At 46.5% G+C, this 19,435-nt stretch overlaps 8 protein-coding genes across 8 annotated transcripts; 3 read left to right on the top strand and 5 right to left on the bottom strand.

Moving 5' to 3' along the window:
• Positions 1–1,206: 1,206 nt before the first annotated feature.
• On the top strand, positions 1,207–2,983 carry N7496_000012 (putative MFS maltose transporter; the record flags this gene model as incomplete). The annotated part of the gene is made up of 4 exons (XM_056692943.1): positions 1,207–1,428; positions 1,480–1,958; positions 2,014–2,351; positions 2,403–2,983. 4 exons carry the CDS (start codon positions 1,207–1,209, stop codon positions 2,981–2,983), a joined length of 1,620 nt encoding a protein of 539 aa, XP_056559672.1.
• Positions 2,984–4,589: 1,606 nt separating this feature from the next.
• Positions 4,590–4,979, bottom strand: N7496_000011 (Glyoxalase/Bleomycin resistance protein/Dihydroxybiphenyl dioxygenase; the record flags this gene model as incomplete). Its single annotated transcript, XM_056692942.1, has 1 exon — positions 4,590–4,979. One exon carries the CDS (start codon positions 4,977–4,979, stop codon positions 4,590–4,592), a length of 390 nt encoding a protein of 129 aa, XP_056559671.1.
• Positions 4,980–8,260: 3,281 nt separating this feature from the next.
• Positions 8,261–9,211, bottom strand: N7496_000010 (glycoside hydrolase family 16 protein; the record flags this gene model as incomplete). Its single annotated transcript, XM_056692941.1, has 1 exon — positions 8,261–9,211. One exon carries the CDS (start codon positions 9,209–9,211, stop codon positions 8,261–8,263), a length of 951 nt encoding a protein of 316 aa, XP_056559670.1.
• Positions 9,212–9,685: 474 nt separating this feature from the next.
• On the top strand, positions 9,686–10,411 carry N7496_000009 (class I SAM-dependent methyltransferase; the record flags this gene model as incomplete). Its single annotated transcript, XM_056692940.1, has 1 exon — positions 9,686–10,411. The coding sequence occupies one exon, from the start codon at positions 9,686–9,688 to the stop codon at positions 10,409–10,411; it is 726 nt and encodes a 241-aa protein (XP_056559669.1).
• Positions 10,412–10,487: 76 nt separating this feature from the next.
• N7496_000008 (uncharacterized protein) lies at positions 10,488–10,877 on the bottom strand (the record flags this gene model as incomplete). The annotated part of the gene is made up of 1 exon (XM_056692939.1): positions 10,488–10,877. One exon carries the CDS (start codon positions 10,875–10,877, stop codon positions 10,488–10,490), a length of 390 nt encoding a protein of 129 aa, XP_056559668.1.
• Positions 10,878–11,873: 996 nt separating this feature from the next.
• N7496_000007 (aldo/keto reductase) lies at positions 11,874–13,111 on the bottom strand (the record flags this gene model as incomplete). Its single annotated transcript, XM_056692938.1, has 5 exons — positions 11,874–12,380; positions 12,439–12,677; positions 12,728–12,797; positions 12,851–13,001; positions 13,098–13,111. The coding sequence occupies 5 exons, from the start codon at positions 13,109–13,111 to the stop codon at positions 11,874–11,876; spliced, it is 981 nt and encodes a 326-aa protein (XP_056559667.1).
• A 1,776-nt stretch (positions 13,112–14,887) lies between these two features.
• Positions 14,888–16,717, top strand: N7496_000006 (uncharacterized protein; the record flags this gene model as incomplete). The annotated part of the gene is made up of 3 exons (XM_056692937.1): positions 14,888–15,282; positions 15,336–15,442; positions 15,501–16,717. 3 exons carry the CDS (start codon positions 14,888–14,890, stop codon positions 16,715–16,717), a joined length of 1,719 nt encoding a protein of 572 aa, XP_056559666.1.
• A 764-nt stretch (positions 16,718–17,481) lies between these two features.
• On the bottom strand, positions 17,482–17,718 carry N7496_000005 (uncharacterized protein; the record flags this gene model as incomplete). Its single annotated transcript, XM_056692936.1, has 1 exon — positions 17,482–17,718. One exon carries the CDS (start codon positions 17,716–17,718, stop codon positions 17,482–17,484), a length of 237 nt encoding a protein of 78 aa, XP_056559665.1.
• Between the last annotated feature and the right edge of the window lie 1,717 nt (positions 17,719–19,435).

The raw sequence follows: 19,435 nt of genomic DNA, 5'->3' as shown, positions 1-19,435 counted from the left end.
TCAAACTCACCACTGACTGAGCAGGTAGTAATCTTCTGTATACCGACATACGGCTTCCTTGTGAAGGTGGTTGATGTTGCGCCTAGCGTAGTGTTGAAAATTCGTAACCAAGTATAGCGCTCTAGGTAAAATTGATCACAAGCATGCACGGCCGCTAACCCGCTCAAGGTCATGTTCTCAGTCATTTTCTCATAGTGTCACACCCTTAATTTGAATAAATTTCATACTCAATAGTTATGCTTTATGATGCTCGGTCGGAGTCAGCCGTAATAATGATCTTTCCTTCAATACCATCTTGCACTTAAATCCTTGCGATACTTTCCGACTACGAATCTCTTTATAAAAACCGAAAAGATATTTCCTTGTTATGCAATTTCAGATTTTGCACTATCCCATTTCGGTATATCTCCTTTTCTCCATTGGAGGAGATTCAGGATCCGTCTGGGGTCATGGCGCGGGGTAATAACCGTCCGGGGTAAAGCTGACCGAGCCCATAGTAAGCTCGCACAGAACGGGACGACACCGAGCCGTGTCCGATTCTGGGATTGGTCGGGTTCTTTGAAGATCAATAATATTCATCCTGGGATTATGCACATCCAACTGCCCAGTATTATTCTACAGAGATAGGACGATCAAATATCATGTTCGGAGGCCAGCGTTCGAAGACATTCTGAATAATAGGTCACGTTTGCAGAACATTTTTTGCCCGTGGTGCTCGATATTCTGAGCCAAGGACAACGCTAACTAATTGTTAGCGCTTATCCTCTCCCAGCTGCTCGGTTAAATGGACTCGCTCATTATGATAGGCTCACCAGAGTTAAACCACTGTAACAGGGAGCACAGGCATGACTCGCACTAACTCTTCTCCCTTGCGATCCAAATTAGGGAATTCTCCGGCGAATAGAACGCCACATCTAGACCCACACCACCATACCGTCCAACCCCGCAAAGGGACCAGTTCATTTCGTCTGGGCCAGTAACCTATCAGATTACTTCGTTCGACAAGGGCCACCCGTAATCAAGTGACGCTGCTACCGTAGTGCCCGGAAAAATGACCGGGACGTCAAGGTCTGGAGGAAGCTTCACTCAATTGGGCTACGATCGGGATCACCATCAGGAGCGTTTTGTCGTAGGTATAAAGATCTGAAACCCCCCATCTGTGCCTGCTTCTCTTTCATCCACCCGCTTCTCTCGGAAATCGTCAAAATGAGTAGCGACCTCACAGAGAAGCAGACCTCTGCGTCGGAGATCGAGGCGCAGCCCACCTCCCTGGGTGGAGCTGTTCACGATGATGCCGGCGAGAAAGTCGACTACGACCGAACGGGCGCTATCGATGCTGAGGAGGTCGAACATAGAATGACTGTGCTCGAGGCTGTCAAGGCCTATCCCGCTGCCAGTTGGTGGGCATTCGTCATGTCATGCACCATTGTAAGCTCTTGCCCACAGGATAGGCAGATCATTTTTCTAACGTGGCGATAGATCATGGAGTCATACTGTGTTTTCTTGATGGGACAGTTTATCGCCACGGCACGATTCGCCCACGACTTTGGTGTATACAGCGAGAAATCAGGAGAGTGGATTATCGTCGCTTCCTGGCAGTCAGCATTCCAGTGCAGCGGGCCTCTCGGTGCCTTCATCGGTGTTTTCCTCGCAGGTCCCATTACCAGTTGGATTGGATATCGATGGGCAACTATTGGGGGTCTCATGTGCTTGAACGCCTTCATCTTCATCTTCTATTTCGGCAACAGCCAGGGCATGTTTTTCGCGGCCCAGATCCTGGAAGGCATCCCGTGGGGCATTTTTATCGCCAATGCACCCGCCTACTGTGCCGAAATTGTGCCAATGAGATTGAGAGCTCCGGCGACGCAGATGTTGCAGATGTTCTGGGCGATTGGGTCCATCATTGTGGGCGGTATTACTTACCACTACCAATCTAAGAATGACTCGTCAGCCTACAGGTTCGTCCGCTCCCGTAGATGCCATCGAGGAGCCCTGTACTAACAGGCATCACAGAGTTCCCATTGCACTCCAGTGGATGTTCCCTACTCCCCTCGCTATTCTACTCTTCTTTGCGCCTGAATCGCCCTGGTGGCTGGTGCGAAAGGGCCGTCTGGCCGAGGCCGAGAAGGCTGTCAAACGCCTTGGGCGCGCGAGCGCAAATGATAATCCCGCTGACGCAGTCGCAATGATGCGTCGCACGATCGAACTCGAGAAGACTGAGAAGAAGCCCACCCTCGCTGAACTGTTCAAGGGTACCGATCGCTACCGCACTTTGATTGTGTGCGGTGTGTACGCGTCTCAGAATTTGACGGGTAACCTGATCGCTAACCAGGCGGTTTACTTTTTCAAACGTGAGTCCATCCATTTCCTGCAACCCTCATAGTAGACTAACACCAGATCAGAGGCTGGCATGTCGGAAAACACCGCATTTGCACTTGGTCTCATCACTTCTGCCCTCCAATGGATAATGGTCATGCTCTCTTGGATCCTCACCACATACCTCGGCCGACGCACCATTTATGTCTATGGTCAATTGATCGCCACCATATTCTTGATCGCGCTCGGTATTGCGGGTTCATGTGGCACTGGAAATGCGGTCAACAATGCGGTAGCATCACTTGGCTTGATTGTATCCGTCCTGTTCTGCTTGGGACCCGCCCCTGCGTCATGGGTCATCATCGGCGAGACATCTTCCGTTCGTCTCAGGCCGCTGACAACTGGTATTGGACGAGGTGCCTACTACTTCGTCAATATCCCTTGCATCTTCCTTTCCAGCTACTGCCTCAACTCTGATAAGTGGAACCTGGGCGGCAAGACCGGCTTTGTCTGGGCTGGTACCGCCTTGGTCTGCACCGCCATGTCTTGGCTTTGGATTCCAGAGATGAAGCACAGGTCCTTCCGTGAGATCGACATTCTGTTCAACCGTCATGTCCCGGCTCGCAAATGGAAGCAGACGGTCATTGATATCCGCGATGATGAGTAGATCGAAACTGGATGGTACTCGTATAGGAATGTGTGGTGGACATGAGTTCCTTACGAGGTACTTATGGGTAATTATTTTCAATATGAGTTGAAGGGTGAGAGTCATGGCAGAATGTACTTCATCCCCTAATCTCGTCGGTAATCCATACTCTAGTACCATGCTTGCTTTTGGTAAATATAACATGGAAGTATTTATACCGAGGCAGGGTGGGATTAGGGTTCATGTATTGAGTATATGGGGAAATAGTGGAAGTATAGCTAGGTGGACGCAACCTTTCAAGAGTAGTGTGTACTCTTATAGTTCATTTAGCTACACCAAAAACATAGTCAGTTCTAAGTTAGTGGCAGATCTCCTTAAATTATTGTCCATGGGAGACATATCGTCGATAGAATCCTACTCCACAGTTGAAGCGCATGCCTATTGCGCTAATATCCAGGGCTCCGCCCCAAATGAGAAGTTAGGAGCCTCAGCGCGTGTATAGTCTTGTGTTGGCTTTTACATCATCATGACTCCCCGTATTTACGATATTCTAGTAGTTTTCAAGCAAGATGCCCACCGTATACTCCATTCACGTTCCCACGTAATGTTAAGCTGTAGGTGAAGGAAAGATGGCAGAGAGTCTGTGAATTACCTTTAATACCTGAGGTGGACGATAAGCGCCAATTGCTCAAAACCAATTTTCCAAGGCAGAAAAGTCCGGCAGAATTCACATATCCTACAGAAGATAGAAGAGAAGAGAAAAGACAAGGAAGGGGATAGTCAAATCGGTACTACAGTAATAGCGTCGCCCTGGCCTAAAGAAGAAGGCATCAGGGCAAAGGCGGCTATGAAAGCTGTCGATAAGCTGACTAATTATGGGGTTTGAGCAACTGGCGTTTACCGTCCGCCCCAAATACCTGTATCTTCGCAGATCTTTGGCTAGTCAGTTTTAATCATGACTCTTAGCATCATACTTTGTAAGAGAGTAATGCGGATGACTGATAGCTCTGCTATATCTTCTTGGAAGCTGCATTATGACTAATTGTTGTTGGGTCAATCTCATTTGCTGTCTTTTCGATTTCTCCTACCCTCCAAGGATGTAAAATCTAAACGTCTTGTTGCTGACAGAAGCCGCACCTGCACACAACGTGGCCGGAAACCTTTCCGGTTGGATTCCAAATATTACAACTTCCCTGATTTTAGATAGAGCATTTAGCTTCAGAAAATAATCTATTCAATCTGGAATTTATTAGATATACTCCAGTAGAGATGTATGATCGTTCAGGAGCTTTGTAAAACAGAATTGGACATCTCGACTTTTTAGATCTTATCGCCCAGATACTTGATCCTGTCTCAAGAACAGCTTCAATGACATATTCTGTTCACTTTAATTCATTTATAACGTCATGTGGAATGCATACATGTAATCTTCAAGAGACTTGACCCGACCAAGTGTGCTATCATAAATCTTAGCATTCACTCAGCATCCATCCAAGGACCTGTAGTGACAGGAGCTGGAGGCTCTGGGATCGAGTCCAAATCTCGGGGTCCAATTCTGGGTCTCTTCATGATTTTCTTCTCATCTTCTCCACTTTCCAGGCGTTTAATAAGGTCTTCCGGATCAAACTCAACGCCAAGAGGGTTCTTTCTCCATAAATTCCTCTCCTTCCATCCATTCATTTGCCTCCTCCGATGTCGCAAAGCAGTCGACTTGGCTCTCGAGGATGTTGCCGTCCGGATCCATGTAGTGGATACTGACGGTTGGGCCGTAATCAACGCCCCAGATTAGGTAGATGCCGTATTCCTTCCGCTCTTTGTATGATTCCAACAGATCACCGAGGGTGGGAAAGGTGAACGCAATATGCTCCAGTCCAGACGACGTACGGATGTTCTCGCCAGTCCCCGGTACGGCAGCAATAGGGATTCGATGGTGCTCTTCGTCGTAGGTAATAAATGCCGAGTTCTCGTTCTCATAAGCAGCATGGGCGCCAAGGAAGACTATGTAATAGGACACCATGGACTTCAATATTGTGGTGCGAAGAACACATGCGCCAGGGCTGAAGGGGATAACACTTTTGTTCTTGAAGGAGCCATTTTGGTACTGTTAGGTTCGTAAGGCAAAGGTAGATCCAGCTGGTTATTATCTTCCAAGGGTACTAACTAATTCCATTAGATACTGGAATTGAACCTACCTTTAACCAGCTCTACCTACTGATGCTGATTCCCCTTTCCTTGAGATTACGATGAAGTGGAGACGCCAAACTCCGCCTGCTTCGGAATTGGATTTCACGCAGTCCCGGATTGCGGTACACCTACCACCTTCCGGGCATTATCACACCTCGCTCCGATAAATCCCGTGAACGCCCTGAGGTCCTCAACAAGTCCGCACAGGATTTTAACATTTATCACCATATGCTCTAAAACCGGATACCCTAGGGGCTAGAGAACTCAATGACTTCGCCGCGCAGCCTCAGAAAGTGACTTTTATAGCGCAGGTTCACTGAAACACATTCTCTGGAAAGCGGGCGTTCTCGATGTAAGAGACAGCTGCCTTTTTTACTCTACAGACCACAGTCAATACCGTTCACCGAGGGGTTTTATCTTCTGCGATTGGCTCAAGGGAGACGGGACACCGGATACCTGTTATTTCTCGATCGCCTTGGACGGCAAGTTGTCGAGACATCAAGCTGTATCTGTCGGCCGAATAGGGATTATACCGAGTCACCCACTCTCACTTGTGTTTCATGTATCTATGCAATTCCTGTTGTCGTAAAGTAACACGCTGTATCATACCCAGCTTCCTCGTTATGCACTCGCTCCCGGGGTCGCAAGGATACACGACCTTGACATCACTGATACGTCAGTGCCTGTTCAATCAATGATTGTAGATAGGTGTTTTTCGTAATAGGCGAGGGGCGTAACAGTAATGCAGTCCAGGGTACAGGTCTTGTTCCATACCATTTCTAGCGCCTGGAGAATTGGGCACCATTGACAATGTGAATATGCCACTTTATAGCCGGATTCCCCTGCGATACGGTGCCGAAGGCGAAGGTTTAACGTTATACCAGAATATTCTTCCTAATATCACATAATTGCGACGTTTTACCTAGAACAGTGGTTCTATGCCCGTAAACCCCCCTATGGATGCAGCCGATGTTTATGAGAAAGAAGATAGCATTATCATCGTCGATCTGCCTACTTCTGATAGTACTTCAATTTTCTGAAATGACCTCTCTACATGAAGACCTCTATCCTCCGTGTTCGGGGAGATGGCGCTCTTGTGTGCGACTACAAATCGTCTTCGAACCCCGTACTACTTTTGCCTACCACTCGTTACCTACTGCTGCAGGATATCGATAATAGAGTATAATATATAAGATATCTAATACCTATCTTCTATATTATAGTACTGATAATGAATTATAGTAAGCTAGGTACTTCGAACTTATTGTACTAAATACTAACATTATTTCATGTTCGGATGTCCCTACGGAGTTTTACTGTATATGTATATTCTTCGTTGGCATCTTATCGATGTATTATTAGAAGAAATTAAACCTATTGAGAAGCTATTATTCAACATATATATAAATCATTACATGTTTTGTTTTCAATGTAAACAGATATAAAAATACCGTTACGTTCCCCACATTCAATATACTGTAGTGGGGAAATAGCTAAGGAGGGCTTCGGAATGTCATGGGGTTAGCGGACTCCATTCTATAGAGTAAACCATAGCGAAGGGTTCCTATACTGACAAATATATAATATATTTTTTTTAGTAAAAATAACAACACCGTTTATTAGGAACTCTTAATCTTAAAGGAAAAAGTCGCAACCTTCCTTCACAGCGGTGGGTCGTAAGGATATCCAATACGTCGACCAGATTATACAGGTTATGGAGAGTTTTGACCTATAACTGATAGCTAATAGGGGCATAGGCCAACACCAAATCTATCTGTTCTCTTATCCCAGTTCGCATTCCAAGCTACCTGTTATAATGATTTCAAACTGGGACGACAACTGGTCCGGAAATATCCTGGAATCGTCCGCTACATTCACCCCTTTAAAACGTACTATGGCCGCATATCTTTTCTTCACCAGCTGATGGCTCTGCAATGAAGATCATCAAAGTGTATACCATGACTTCATATGCTTGAAGAGGTAGTCAAAGAGTATGATCAGATTCTAACAATCTGAACACCTGACTAAGATCATTATATAAAGCTTCGTATGTTCACTTATAATTAGGAGATCCTTCTCCGGGGACCCGAAGCACAAGACATTAGAACACTTGACTTCATATCAACTTTTGCTTTCGTGGAAATTATTAGGTTGGGGCCTTCCATGAGAACCCTTCAGAGAATATATTATTTATGTTGTATATAGGTCCACCATTTTAATAACCGCCACTGCCAAGATGTCGGTGACTGACTTTCGACTATTTGCACCTTTGACTCCCTGCTCTGCTTAAGCAGTGGTGTTTTAGCTAGTGTTTTTATTAGCTGTGGTACTTCGCAGGGTATCCCATTCTCGAGCGGACAGTTTACCTCTCACATTCCTAGATATATGGCGTAATATGACGCTGGTGATGGACGAGATCGCTGCTACGGAGAAGAGCTTTATTGGAGGCTGTGTTGAATATATCAATACTATCGATGGATCGAAGATTTTCCACAGGGAGAATGGTGACTGGGTATCTGCAACGTTTTAGATCACAAAGGATGAGGGCTTGAATCTTGAAATTGATGACCAACACTACTCGCGCTGCGGAGAAACACTCACTACTGATAGCGATGTGTGGTGTTTACTATAAAGAAAGGATCTGATTTCGTTCCAGTTAATAGTTAATGAACGTTGGACTTGAATTAAAAATTTTGAAATTTAAGAGTGTTAGGTCTTCTTGCCTTTAGGGTCACGTTGAAGTAACCAACTTTGGAAATCCAAGTAGTCCTTTTCCAGGAGACCTTTTGCGTAGTCATTTTGATTTCCCCAAGACAGGTGCGATATATCTAACAACCGAAATTGAAAGAATAGATCATTCAACGGCTCCTCCTTTACGTCATGGGATAATCTGGGCGTTAAAGAGAAGCCGTAGGTAATGTGTGTAACAAGAATAATATATGCGTAGAGATATTGGGTTTTACGACAGTTATCCGTTTCATCGTAGCATGACAATATCCCACATAGTGCGTCCGTGCCCAATGAATTAACTCTCTGAGCTAAGGTATTCTGGGTAGTCATAAAATCTCTGCGTTCGATCTAGAACGCCTTGCAATACGAATCTCCTTGCTTTTGTTACATGGTCTTTCCATCTTTGGAATAGCTCCAAGCCCTCTCAAACTCATTCCACCCCCCGGGCGGTGCATCCCACATGGCTAATTCACGAACTACTGTCTCGTAGCATCCATCGCTGGGCATATTTCCCTGGCAAACATTTCCTCCAACAGCGATATTGATGAGAATTCTAAACTCACTCATCTTCCTCGTGCCAGGCGGCTTCTCGGCTCTCATGACGGGCCTGCCATCAATCAGCCACACCAATCGCCCACTGCCCGTTGTTTCGTCCTCATCCCAGATGAAATCATACCTAACTCCCATCGGCGAGGTAATATTGGGGATGGGGGTTTCGAGAACGCGGTGCTTGTCCCAGTCCTGACCGTTAAAATGACCCCAATGAAGACAGGTATGGTTGACAGCATCGCCATTCCACGCTTCCATGATGTCGACTTCACCGTCCTCGGGCCACTTGAAGGGGTCTTTAGGCAGCAGCCAAAACGCAGGCCAGATACCTCGTGCCACCGGTGCCATAATTCTGGCCGACAGACAGCCCCGTGGTCGGCTGAGGGTTTGGTGACTCGATAGTCTGGCGCTGGTAAATTTCTGGGCAGGGTCAGGGTGCCCGTGGTTGATCAAGGCGCGCACAATCACCGCATCGCCATGGGGTGAATGGAAAGAATTCTGCAGGCTGTCGACATAATTCTGCGACTCCTCGTTGCCCCAGCCATGTTGGCCCTGCTCGTGGTAGAAGTTGGTGGACACCGGTACCTGAGGATGTAGATTGGGCCGCCAGTAAATCTGGGGTTGCGAGCCCTGCTCCTGATAAGCTGGTGGTTTGGTGGAGGCTGGAATAGGTGGTGGGGGAGGCCTGTTGTACGATGGTCCCGGCTGGGGGGCAGGATGGCTGAAATCCTCCCAAGCCTTGTCCACCTTATCGAAAATGCCTTGAAGCGCCTGTCTGAACGGCATTTTCTAAACGGCCTCGGTAATAGATGTTAGTTGCACAAACAGTGAGGACGTGGAAAGAGACGGTAAGCAACGCTGACGTCATATTGTGGATACCTATCCAGGCATCGTACGTGGCACGGTAGTACCAGTTATAAGTTCTATAGGGTATATACTACTCAACACTGAAATTCAAACAATCACAAAACTTGAATCTTAATTCCGTAGTACATTCTTGTCTTGGATCAATCAGCCCCGGTAGTAGCGATTAGCGATGACGTCTGGCGGCGACTTTTCTCCGGCCTCATGCAAGCGTTTGCCTCAGGCACTAATAATATGCAAACTCTACAAACCTGCACTGAAAACTTTGGCATCACGTGTCTACATATGGCTAATCTAATGTGCTTAAGCCTAGCGCCACATTATTGCAAATCTTCATAGGGGCATAATCAATAAATTTCCCACGACGTGCCTCTCTGATGCCCCTGTGTCCCAATCATGGAAGAACCATGCCATGACCATCCACCTGCAACAGAACTCTCTAGAGCAGAGCGCTTCAAAGCCACCCACCTCGCGGCGCGCCATGGCAACTACCACCAATATTACGCCAAGTTCAGGGCGACCACTGTCCCAGACGAACGCCTTTCGATTCTTCCATCGGAGATCCTCCGCAATGCGCGAGTCATAGACCTCGGCTGCAACGCAGGCAAACTGACCCATGAGGCGATAGCGCACTGCGGTGCGGCCGCTGCAGTCGGCGTCGACATCGACCCATGGCTGGTCGAGCAGGCCAAGGCGGCTTACCCGGACGGACCGTGCACATTCGAGCACTTTGACTTCGTGGATACATCCGCGTATAAGGGTAGCGCCCTAGGTAAGTTCGATGTTGTTCTCTTGCTCTCTGTGACCAAGTGGATTCATCTGAACAACGGGGATGCCGGGATGTTGACGCTATTCGCGCACATCCGAAGTATACTGAATGACGATGGTTATCTCGTTGTTGAGCCGCAGCCCATGAGCAATTATGCGAGGGCCTCGAAGAAAAATAAAGAATTGAGAGAGACGTATAAGGCCATCCAGATTAAACCACCGTTTGTTGATGAATTGAAAGCGGAGGGGTTTGAGAGGATACTTGAGTTTGAGAGAGACGAGGAAGGATTTGCTAGGCCTATACATGTTTGGAGGAAAAAGTATCACAATATGGTCAATGGAACAGACGATTAATTGATACGCGGATGTGGATCAAATAATAAGAAATCCCTTCTAATCCCACCGACACCGCTCCACCTAGTGTTCGTGTCTAGGTTTTAGCTTTCTGATCATCGACCTGGCAGAACCTGATCTGGTTTCCAAACGGATCGATAATGCTCATCTCTTGCGATCCCGCCGCCGGACCCTCTTCAATACCTGGCCTCATGTATCGATAGTTTTTGGCGGTTAGCTCGCAATGAAACTCCGCGACTCCTGTCATCATTATGCGGACCTGAACACCCGGGCTGCCATCCCCGTGATGCTCACTTAGATGAAGGATTAGGTTCCCCCTAGCAATCTGCCGATATAGCGGTGCATTTTCATCGAATCGATGATCCCAGTCAACCTTGAAGCCGAGGTAGTTGAGGTAGAATTCATCTGCCTTAGGGATATCAAAGATGCGGAGGATCGGGATGACTGACTGGAAATCGATGGCCATCAGGTCTAGTTATAGGTTAATCTTATGTGAAACAAGTGAATCCCATAAGGAGTTGATCATGTACGGGATTCTTACTATAGTTGAAATACTGAGTATATTTGGTCCGAACTAAGAGATGGTATGATGTATAAGAAGAGTATATGTAAGGTAGGTCTATTGGAATGAAGGGCAGAGTTTGGTCAGAGCGAGCGGAAGCGGGGTCAAGAACAGAGAGGGGCAAGGGTGAAACAAACAACCAGCTCTTGGCGAAATCGATTGCTTGGGATATGTCGAGACCAAGTGCGTGTATGTATAGCCTAGCAGACCAGTCTAAATTTAAATTGACGCTAAGCACTACCCATTAACACCCAATTTGACCGAGTGCGACCGTAATAGCGGTAATAGAGAGCCTAAATAGCGTTCTGCTCTCGTACAATCGAGGTTTTCAAAGTACGAACTCCACTCTAAGACTCTTTAGTTCAAGGCAGCAGGAATAGATACGTAATAGTAATAAATATAAGTGGGATGTAAGTAAGCGTGAGGGCGAAAAGCCATCAAGCATAGATATAAACCGACGATTGTGGAGCCACTTCACATTTCCCATGTTAATGTGGTAGTAAATCTAAAGAATAACGACTACTTCGGGATACTCTCAGTTAAGTACCTCTTTTATGGTTATATTTTTCTGGCACCCGGCTATATGGGGCTTCCATCGCTCTCCATTTCCGTTAGTTATACAGAATACTACGAAGGTCACTGATATTAGTAACCGTATTAAGATACTCACGTCTAGATATTCTATTGCCTATTTTCCGAGATAGAGAAGTTTTCCTTACCAATGATGATCTAACCCATAATAACTGTACATGTGCCATGCTCAAAGTAAGAATTGCAGTAAATTAGTGTTCGAAGTTATCTTGGATTTGGAGCCTCGAATGAAATATGGTAATTTCCATTAAGCTATTTGGCATAGAAGTAAGTAAGAATTGCGGTCTCATGCCTTTGTTCGTCACAAATTTATCGTGCTCCTAGATGAATAGCCTTAGGCGCATAAGGTTCTTCAAGGTACTGAATCTCTTCCGGTGTCAACTTGATCTGGACACTCGCAACAGCCTCATCAATGCGATCTTTGGTGTTCAACCCGACGATAGGGTACTCGCTTTGGTGACTCAATGACCATGCGATTGCAACTTGTGCCATGCTGATTCCCTTCTTCGCAGCCAATTCTTCCACGCGGTCAATAATAGCTTTGTCGGACTCGGCCTCGCGGCCACGAACGATAATACTCATCCCAACATCAGTGTTTTCGCGCAAGGTAGAGCGAGAGGCCCAAGGTCTGGCGAGGGCTCCACGTGCGACAGGAGACCAAGGGATAAGAGATACGCCGCTATCGAGGCAGTAAGGGATCATTTCACGTTCCTCCTCACGGTCAATTAGATTGTGGTAGTTCTGCATAGAGATAAACTTGTGCCACCCATTGCGATTAGCAATATTTTGTAGTGTTTGGAATTCCCAAGCGGCCATCTAGAAGAAAGAAAGGTATTAGTCCTTGTCTATGAAGATTGTTAAGGGTGAAATATACCGAACTAGCGCCGATGTATCGAACCTTGCCGCTTTCAACTACGTCATTCAGCGCCCTCATAATCTCCTCCCGTGGTGTCTCACGATCAAGCCGGTGGATTTGAAGCACATCAATATATGTTCCCAGTCGCTCAACACTGGCATCGACGGCCTCTAAGATGTGTCTGCGAGAAAGACCGACGCGGTTCAAGAAGTCACCGGCGTTCTGTCTCCCGGTCGAGAGTGGAGGGGGAAGTTCCCCTGATCGTCCACGCCAAAGAAACATTTAGTCAAAATTACCACTCTGGAACGGGGGATGTTATATTTCTTCAGAGCCTTTCCCACGATTTCTTCGGATTTACCATGGGAGTACATATCGGCCTGGGAAAAATCGGTTAGAACTCGCGGGTTTATTCCTGGATTTCTCTTCTTACAGTATCCCAGGTTCTGATGCCTTTCTTATAGGCATGCTCAATAAGTGGAAGAGATTCTTCTTCATTAAGTACCCAGCCCTGCCATTCTGGCGCACCGTATCCCATAGTACCCAGTATCACCTTTGAGACCTTAAGGCCCGAATCCCCTAGCCTGTGTCATGTTGTCATCGCAGGTCAGCAATTGGATATTGAATAATATCTTAGGACACGTGAGTCGGTGGTAACAGGTGAACACGGGGCACCTTACCGTGCGTATTCCATTTGTCCGGAAATTGTAGTACTGGTCAGTGAAAATTGTGGTAGACTTATGCCTTAGGAAGCTTCAAGGGTCATGAAAAACATGTATGAATGAAACCTGTATGTTGAAAATGAGGGCTAGAAACCTCGATATTCTTGTCCCTTAATAATTCCACCTGGGGTTAATAATGGTAAGCTTGGCACGTCTGAGACGGAGTTAACTGATGTAAGTCCGGACGACCAGTCATACTGGATTATCTCTCGCACGATCTCCACTAGTGCGGCGAATGAGGAGTCTTTATCTACTAATTAAGCTCATTTTTGGTCCATTTCGTTATCTCCATGTTCCCTAACGGAGTTACTGAAAGGCAGCTCCAAATGATGGCGGAGTTAAGCGCTAAACAATTCGCGATCTGTCGCATACTTAGGCCGATTCTACTTAAAGACTTTAGTCGATCCCTTTAAGTTAACTCCACTAATCTATTGCTTTCTTAAGTTCTTTTATAGAAGCACTCACGCGACCGACGCTGTCTGGACGTATACATCCCTGAAATCGAGCGTCTGAACCGAGTATCATCGTTTGATTTTTTTCAGATACCGGAGCCAGAATGCTAACCCGTGCGAGATGACGTCGGCTAAATGTTGTGTAGAGGTAGTGTAGTATATAGAGTAGAAATGGTAAGTCGCGTGAATTAAGTGGATTCCAGGACCTAGTACCAAATTTTAACCGCCCTAGCCACTAGAAACTTTCAACCTCGTTTTTATCATGGATTAACCCCGTGCTTCTTATCCTTGCATGATTAACAGGCTATCTACCCTCTATCAGGAGTTCTTTTGTCATGAAATGCCCAGGCTTAATAGAGTAAGAATAGAGATCTTCCACTAAAAGCCGTGCTCTTTAGAAACTGCTTGGCTATCATCAATACTAAATGACTTGTGGACTCGGAAGAGATATAAGAACCTAAGCTTAAGTCTTGACCCTCTGCACGTTACTAAATAACTCCTCCTGGGAACCTTGGAACCTACGGCTGGGCGATGGATGTGGTACATTCCTAGGTGAAGTGATGATGAATACTCTTAGGATGTAAACCTAGAGACGCTTGTCGTCGGATTTTCTCCCATCGCCAGTCTGCTAGAGTAGTAGAGGAAAGTAGGTTTAAGTCAGAACCCGGATATATATACTACTATCTTGGGTTTCAGCATTGATATGGGAAACCATTAAGATGGTGCCAGAAAGGATTCAAAGGCTAAATATTTTATTACTCGAACCTAGAATGAAATATGGTACCATGTAAATTGAAAGGTTAGATAGTACGTAGTGGTTAAATCATAGTGGAATAACAATATCGCATTTACTATGTGTTCCAGTGTGCCCGACCCGCCCCAGCGTGACTGAGGTTAGTTTCACCCAGGAATTCGGAAACATGACCCAACCGTAAAGGTTTATTCCCACTTAATGAGGGTGTATAGAAGGAAATTATGAAAAAATGCATAACCGAGATAGCGAAGAGAGAAGAATCATGGTCGGATGAGGCATATACCCCCGAAAAGATCGGAGATTAGTCCTTTGGACCGACTTCCCCACACCTTCGGACAAGCAATTGTGGTGGGACCGGCACAACATTTAACCCCAACCCCAACCTTACAACTCCAGAGTAACCCCAGGTTTTGGTGGGGCTAGCCAGGGGTAGCTTGCCGAGGAGCTATAAAGAAGCAGAAAATCGCACTCCTTACTCCTTATCCCAGCTCCAAGCTCCATTGATTCTTCTGAGGTCCGCTATCGCTTGGTCTAGCAACAACATGCGTTCTACTCTTTTGGCTCCTGCGGTCGTATTAGCCAACGCAGTGGTTGCCTCTGCAACTTTGTCTTTGAGTGAAATCTGCACAGATTCATACGCCAAGGCGGCGCTACCAATTGGTACAATTGATGGCATTACAGTGGACGCTTCCTCAGTGTCGACGAGCTTGGTCACCAACTTCACGGCTAGCTCCATTTTCTACCCCACGTCGACTTTCGATTATTGCAATCTGACCTTTGCCTACTCCCATGATGGCGTGGAGGGAGATCTTGTCCATGTCGAGTATTGGTTGCCAGCCCCTGGAAAGTTCAAAAACAGATATGTGTCTACCGGTGGAGGTGGTTGGGCAATCAACTCAGGAAGCTCTTCAATCCCCACTGCTATTATCGTCGATGGGTAACGATTTCTTGTTCCTAATGTAACAGACTTCTTAGCTAACTCTCTACTAGTGTTGGTGGCCTAACCGATGGAGGATTTGGAAGCTTCAACACACAGTTCAGCTCTGCTGCTCTCCTTGCTAACGGAACCATCAATTGGCAGGCAACTTACATGTGGGGTAAGCTTGGAGACGGTTCAAATTTAATCTCTCGAATCACTACTGACACCTATAATAGGCTACCAGGCACACAATGAGCTTGCTACTCTAGGCAAGCAGCTCACCAGAAATATATACAATGTAGCTTCCAACAAGAAGATCTACTCCTACTATCAAGGTTGCTCCGAAGGTGGTCGCGAGGGGTGGAGTCAAGTTCAGCGTTTCCCTGAGCAGTTTGACGGTGTTGTTGTTGGGGCTCCTGCTTTCCGCTGGGCACAGCAGCAAACAAACCACCTGACAGGCAATGTCATCCAGAAAAAACTCGATTACTATCCTTCTCCTTGTGAGCTCGAGAAGATTATGAACCTTACCATCGCTAGCTGTGATCCTCTCGATGGAAAGACTGATGGCGTCGTCGCGCGTTCCGATCTGTGCCTGGCTCACCTTGACTGGAGTACCATTGAGGGAGCCTCGTACTCTTGCGCCGCCGCCGCCGCTTCCTATGGCAGCTCTGCCACCCCTAAGCAGACCGGCAAGGTTTCTGCTAAAGCCGTCGAGCTTGTCAAGACTTACTGGAATGGCCTTCACGACTCTAACGGTGATCGTGTCTACTTTAGTTACCAGCCTGGTTCGACTTTCACCGACCTTCAAACAGAATATGATTCCACCACTGGCACCTGGGAGCTTGATATCAGCGGCCTTGGTGGTATCTGGATTGCTCAGTTCATCGACTACATCAAGGACGCTGAGAATATTGACAGCCTCGAGGGCGTTACCTATGACACCCTCAAGGAGTGGATGATCTTCTCCCAGGCAAAGTACGGCGACATCCTCCAGACCACCTCCCCGGATCTTACCGAGTTCCAGGCCGCTGGCGGCAAGGTTATCCACGTCCACGGTGAACAGGACTACTCGATTCCCACTGCTTCTTCTGTCCGCTACTGGGACTCTGTTCGATCCATCATGTTCCCTAAAAAATCCTACCGAGAGGGAGCTGCCGCCGTGGATGACTTCTATCGGCTCTTTCTGGCTCCCGGTTGTAGCCACTGCGATGCAAACGCCTACCAGCCTAAGGCCGTGTGGCCCCAAACTACTCTCCAGACAGTGATCGAGTGGGTTGAGAGCGGCAAGGCCCCTGAGACACTCACCGGATCGGGTGATATCGCAGAGATGTGTAGATGGCCTTTCCGCCCCCTGTGGACGAACAGCGGAAAAACCTTCCAATGCGTCTACGACCAGGACTCCGTGGATAGCTTCACCTACGACCTGACTGCTTATAAGCTTCCAGTGTACTAGATAGTTAGTTGTTAGGGATGAACTTCGACCGATTCAGTGACCCCCAGGGGAGGGTCGGGGTAGCTGGCAGTGGGCCCAAGAGAGGGTGATGCTGAGGTCTATGCAACATTATATGCGGAAGATCTGAAGGAGGGTAATTCACGGATACCCAAGGAGTTTTGTATCGTGAGATGTGCAATACTAGAATCTAAAATAAAAGTAGCAAGGCTTATGGCTACATATCGTGTCTTCAGTCTGGTGACTGGCGTTGTGCACTGTAAACCATATTTTCTACACTCCGTATAGAGCAAGTCCTATGATTCCAATAGTCACATCTTTATTGTCCGTTCGGGCTACTATAGATAATCTTTCTGCGTGAGCCATGTCTCAGACACCCCGTGCAAGGAAGTCCGTATAGCTACAGCAGAAGTTTAAGTCGCAGAGGAAGATTTCCCAGACCGTCGCATTGTCTACCCTGGCGCAGGTAGTTGTGAACAGGCACGTGGCAGACCTTGTCTTAATTGCTGCAATATCACGCTGCAACATGCACCCCTTTTGACGGATAACTTCTTCGATGGGCTATCAATACTAAGTATTGGAGAAATTTTTAGAACGTCAAGTCCTCCTGCCAGCGAAGACTCAGAGGCGGATGGTCGGTCGGCACGGCTAAGGATCAATATAGTCACTCACGCACTCCGCATGAACAGGAAAATTAGGGATTCAAACAAATACTGGCACATAAAGGGTTATCTGGACATGCAGCAGTATCTATATATAACTGCTACCTACATTCCACCAAGTGTGAGGTTCTTGATGATTTGGAACTCAGCCAAGTCATATTTGCTTCGTTCCTTGCCGACTCTAGACTCCTTGATACCGCAAAATGGCGCTTCAGCCGCTCTGATATTAGCAGTATTAAAGCCAACCATCCTAACTTCAAGTCGTCTCGCAACATCCCAGATTGCGCGGAGGTCCTTTGAAAAGAAGTAACCTGCGAGCCTGGACTCGGTCTCGTTAGCCATCTGTACAGTCTCGTTTACAGCGTCGAACTTCATCACTCAGACTTTCGCAAATGGGCGGCTATAATCCAGTATCCTAGTATATTTTAGTGGCATACTTGATATCAGTCCCAACGGGGGGTATTTTTTGCTAGCTGGCCTTTTCACGGCCTATCTATCCGCATTGATGTATATCCAGCGACTTATCCTCTTGGAATACATGCTGCTATGCAGGGAATATCCGTATCTTGGCTGGTCTTTCTGGCCCCTGGACGATCACTTTACCTAGCTCAAAACAGTTAGGTGTCGCTGTATGCTCCCGGGGTCTTTGACGCCTCTCGGAGAATTTTAGAATCTCCGGCTATTTAGCAAAGGCAAGGCACTCACTTCCCGATACTCCATCTGCCTTCGTGCATTGAAGCCCCGATGGAAATACAGTATCTTTAGAAAACATCGCCATCACACTTTATGCCTTTCGTTCCCTTTTAGAGTACTTCACTCGATAAGCAGAATATAACTGCAGTGTACTGTTGTTCAATTCTTACCCTACCATTAATCTAGATGCTATTCAGGATTCATTTATTGACAACCGGCCCAATCAGTTATTCGTACACAACCCTGCTAACAAACTTCGAGATCCGTATCTCCTATTAGCAGAGCAGGCCGCTACTAAATCTAGCCTAGGTCTGATTCGCGTGGTAAGTGGCAGCTAGATACCGTAAATCGGTATATGCTCTACTATGAGCAACTTTTGGAATATATCGCCGGCATCCTGATGACAGCCATTACACAAGGCCTCGCAAAAAAAGAGCTAGTAGGCATTAAGTAGACTAATAGCCCATTACGGAGCGCGTAATATACATATACCAAGGGAAAGTCGTATTTCTCACTCGTCACAGTAAAAACAAACGTTCTACTAGTCGTGAATTTATCATGGCCCAAATTTTGCCACGCCGTGCGGGTTGTAAACCTTTGGAAGATGTATCAAAATAGGGCGCAAGGTGTAATAAAGACTGATTATATAATTACCTAAGGCTAATTCTGTTCTTGGTATATTTTAAAAGTTTGGTTCGGCACTTTAGTCGTTACTTATTATAAAAGCGAAGTACGCAGAGCTAGAGTCAATACGGGGGTACCAATTTCTGGCTCTCTTGATTCCTGATCTTTCATACCTATAGCATAATGTAACAGTAGATAGGCCTACTATATGCTAGTATTATTCCTCGCGGCGCTTGCAAATTTGATTTCAAGGATTATTTGCACGGAAGCCCTAAGCATAGGCATTCATACGGGATAATAAGTTTAGTAAATTATGGCATTTTATTTAAATAAAAGCTCTGTACTACTGATAGCGTATACTACTAAAAGTGTACAGTTCAAATCTCCTTAAATTAGAAGTTCTTTTTTAGCCACAGCGTCTGGGAGTTATAATAGCCCAAAAGCCCACTGACGCCGAATTCCACACCGATACCACTCTGCTTATGACCTCCGAATAGAGCAGTTAGGGAGACATCAAAATGCGAGTTCACCTAAACAGTTCCCGATTATATCTGATTCGCAATGCGAGTAGCACGCTTAAAGTCCCTGCTCTAGATAGAAGAGCCTAGTCCCGTCTCGAGTGCGTTAGCCTTTTCGATGATATCTGCCTCGTCAGACTATTTCAGTACGGGAAGTATAGGAGTAAACGCCTCCTCTTATACGACCCGAGATAACTCGGGTAGGTTGTTAATAATTATAGAAT

The sequence above is a fragment of the Penicillium cataractarum genome, assembly GCF_028827025.1.
Source record: "Penicillium cataractarum strain IBT 29864 chromosome Unknown utg000001l, whole genome shotgun sequence".
In the NCBI taxonomy this organism is placed as follows: domain Eukaryota; kingdom Fungi; phylum Ascomycota; class Eurotiomycetes; order Eurotiales; family Aspergillaceae; genus Penicillium; species Penicillium cataractarum.
This window is presented reverse-complemented; position numbering and strand designations above follow the sequence as displayed.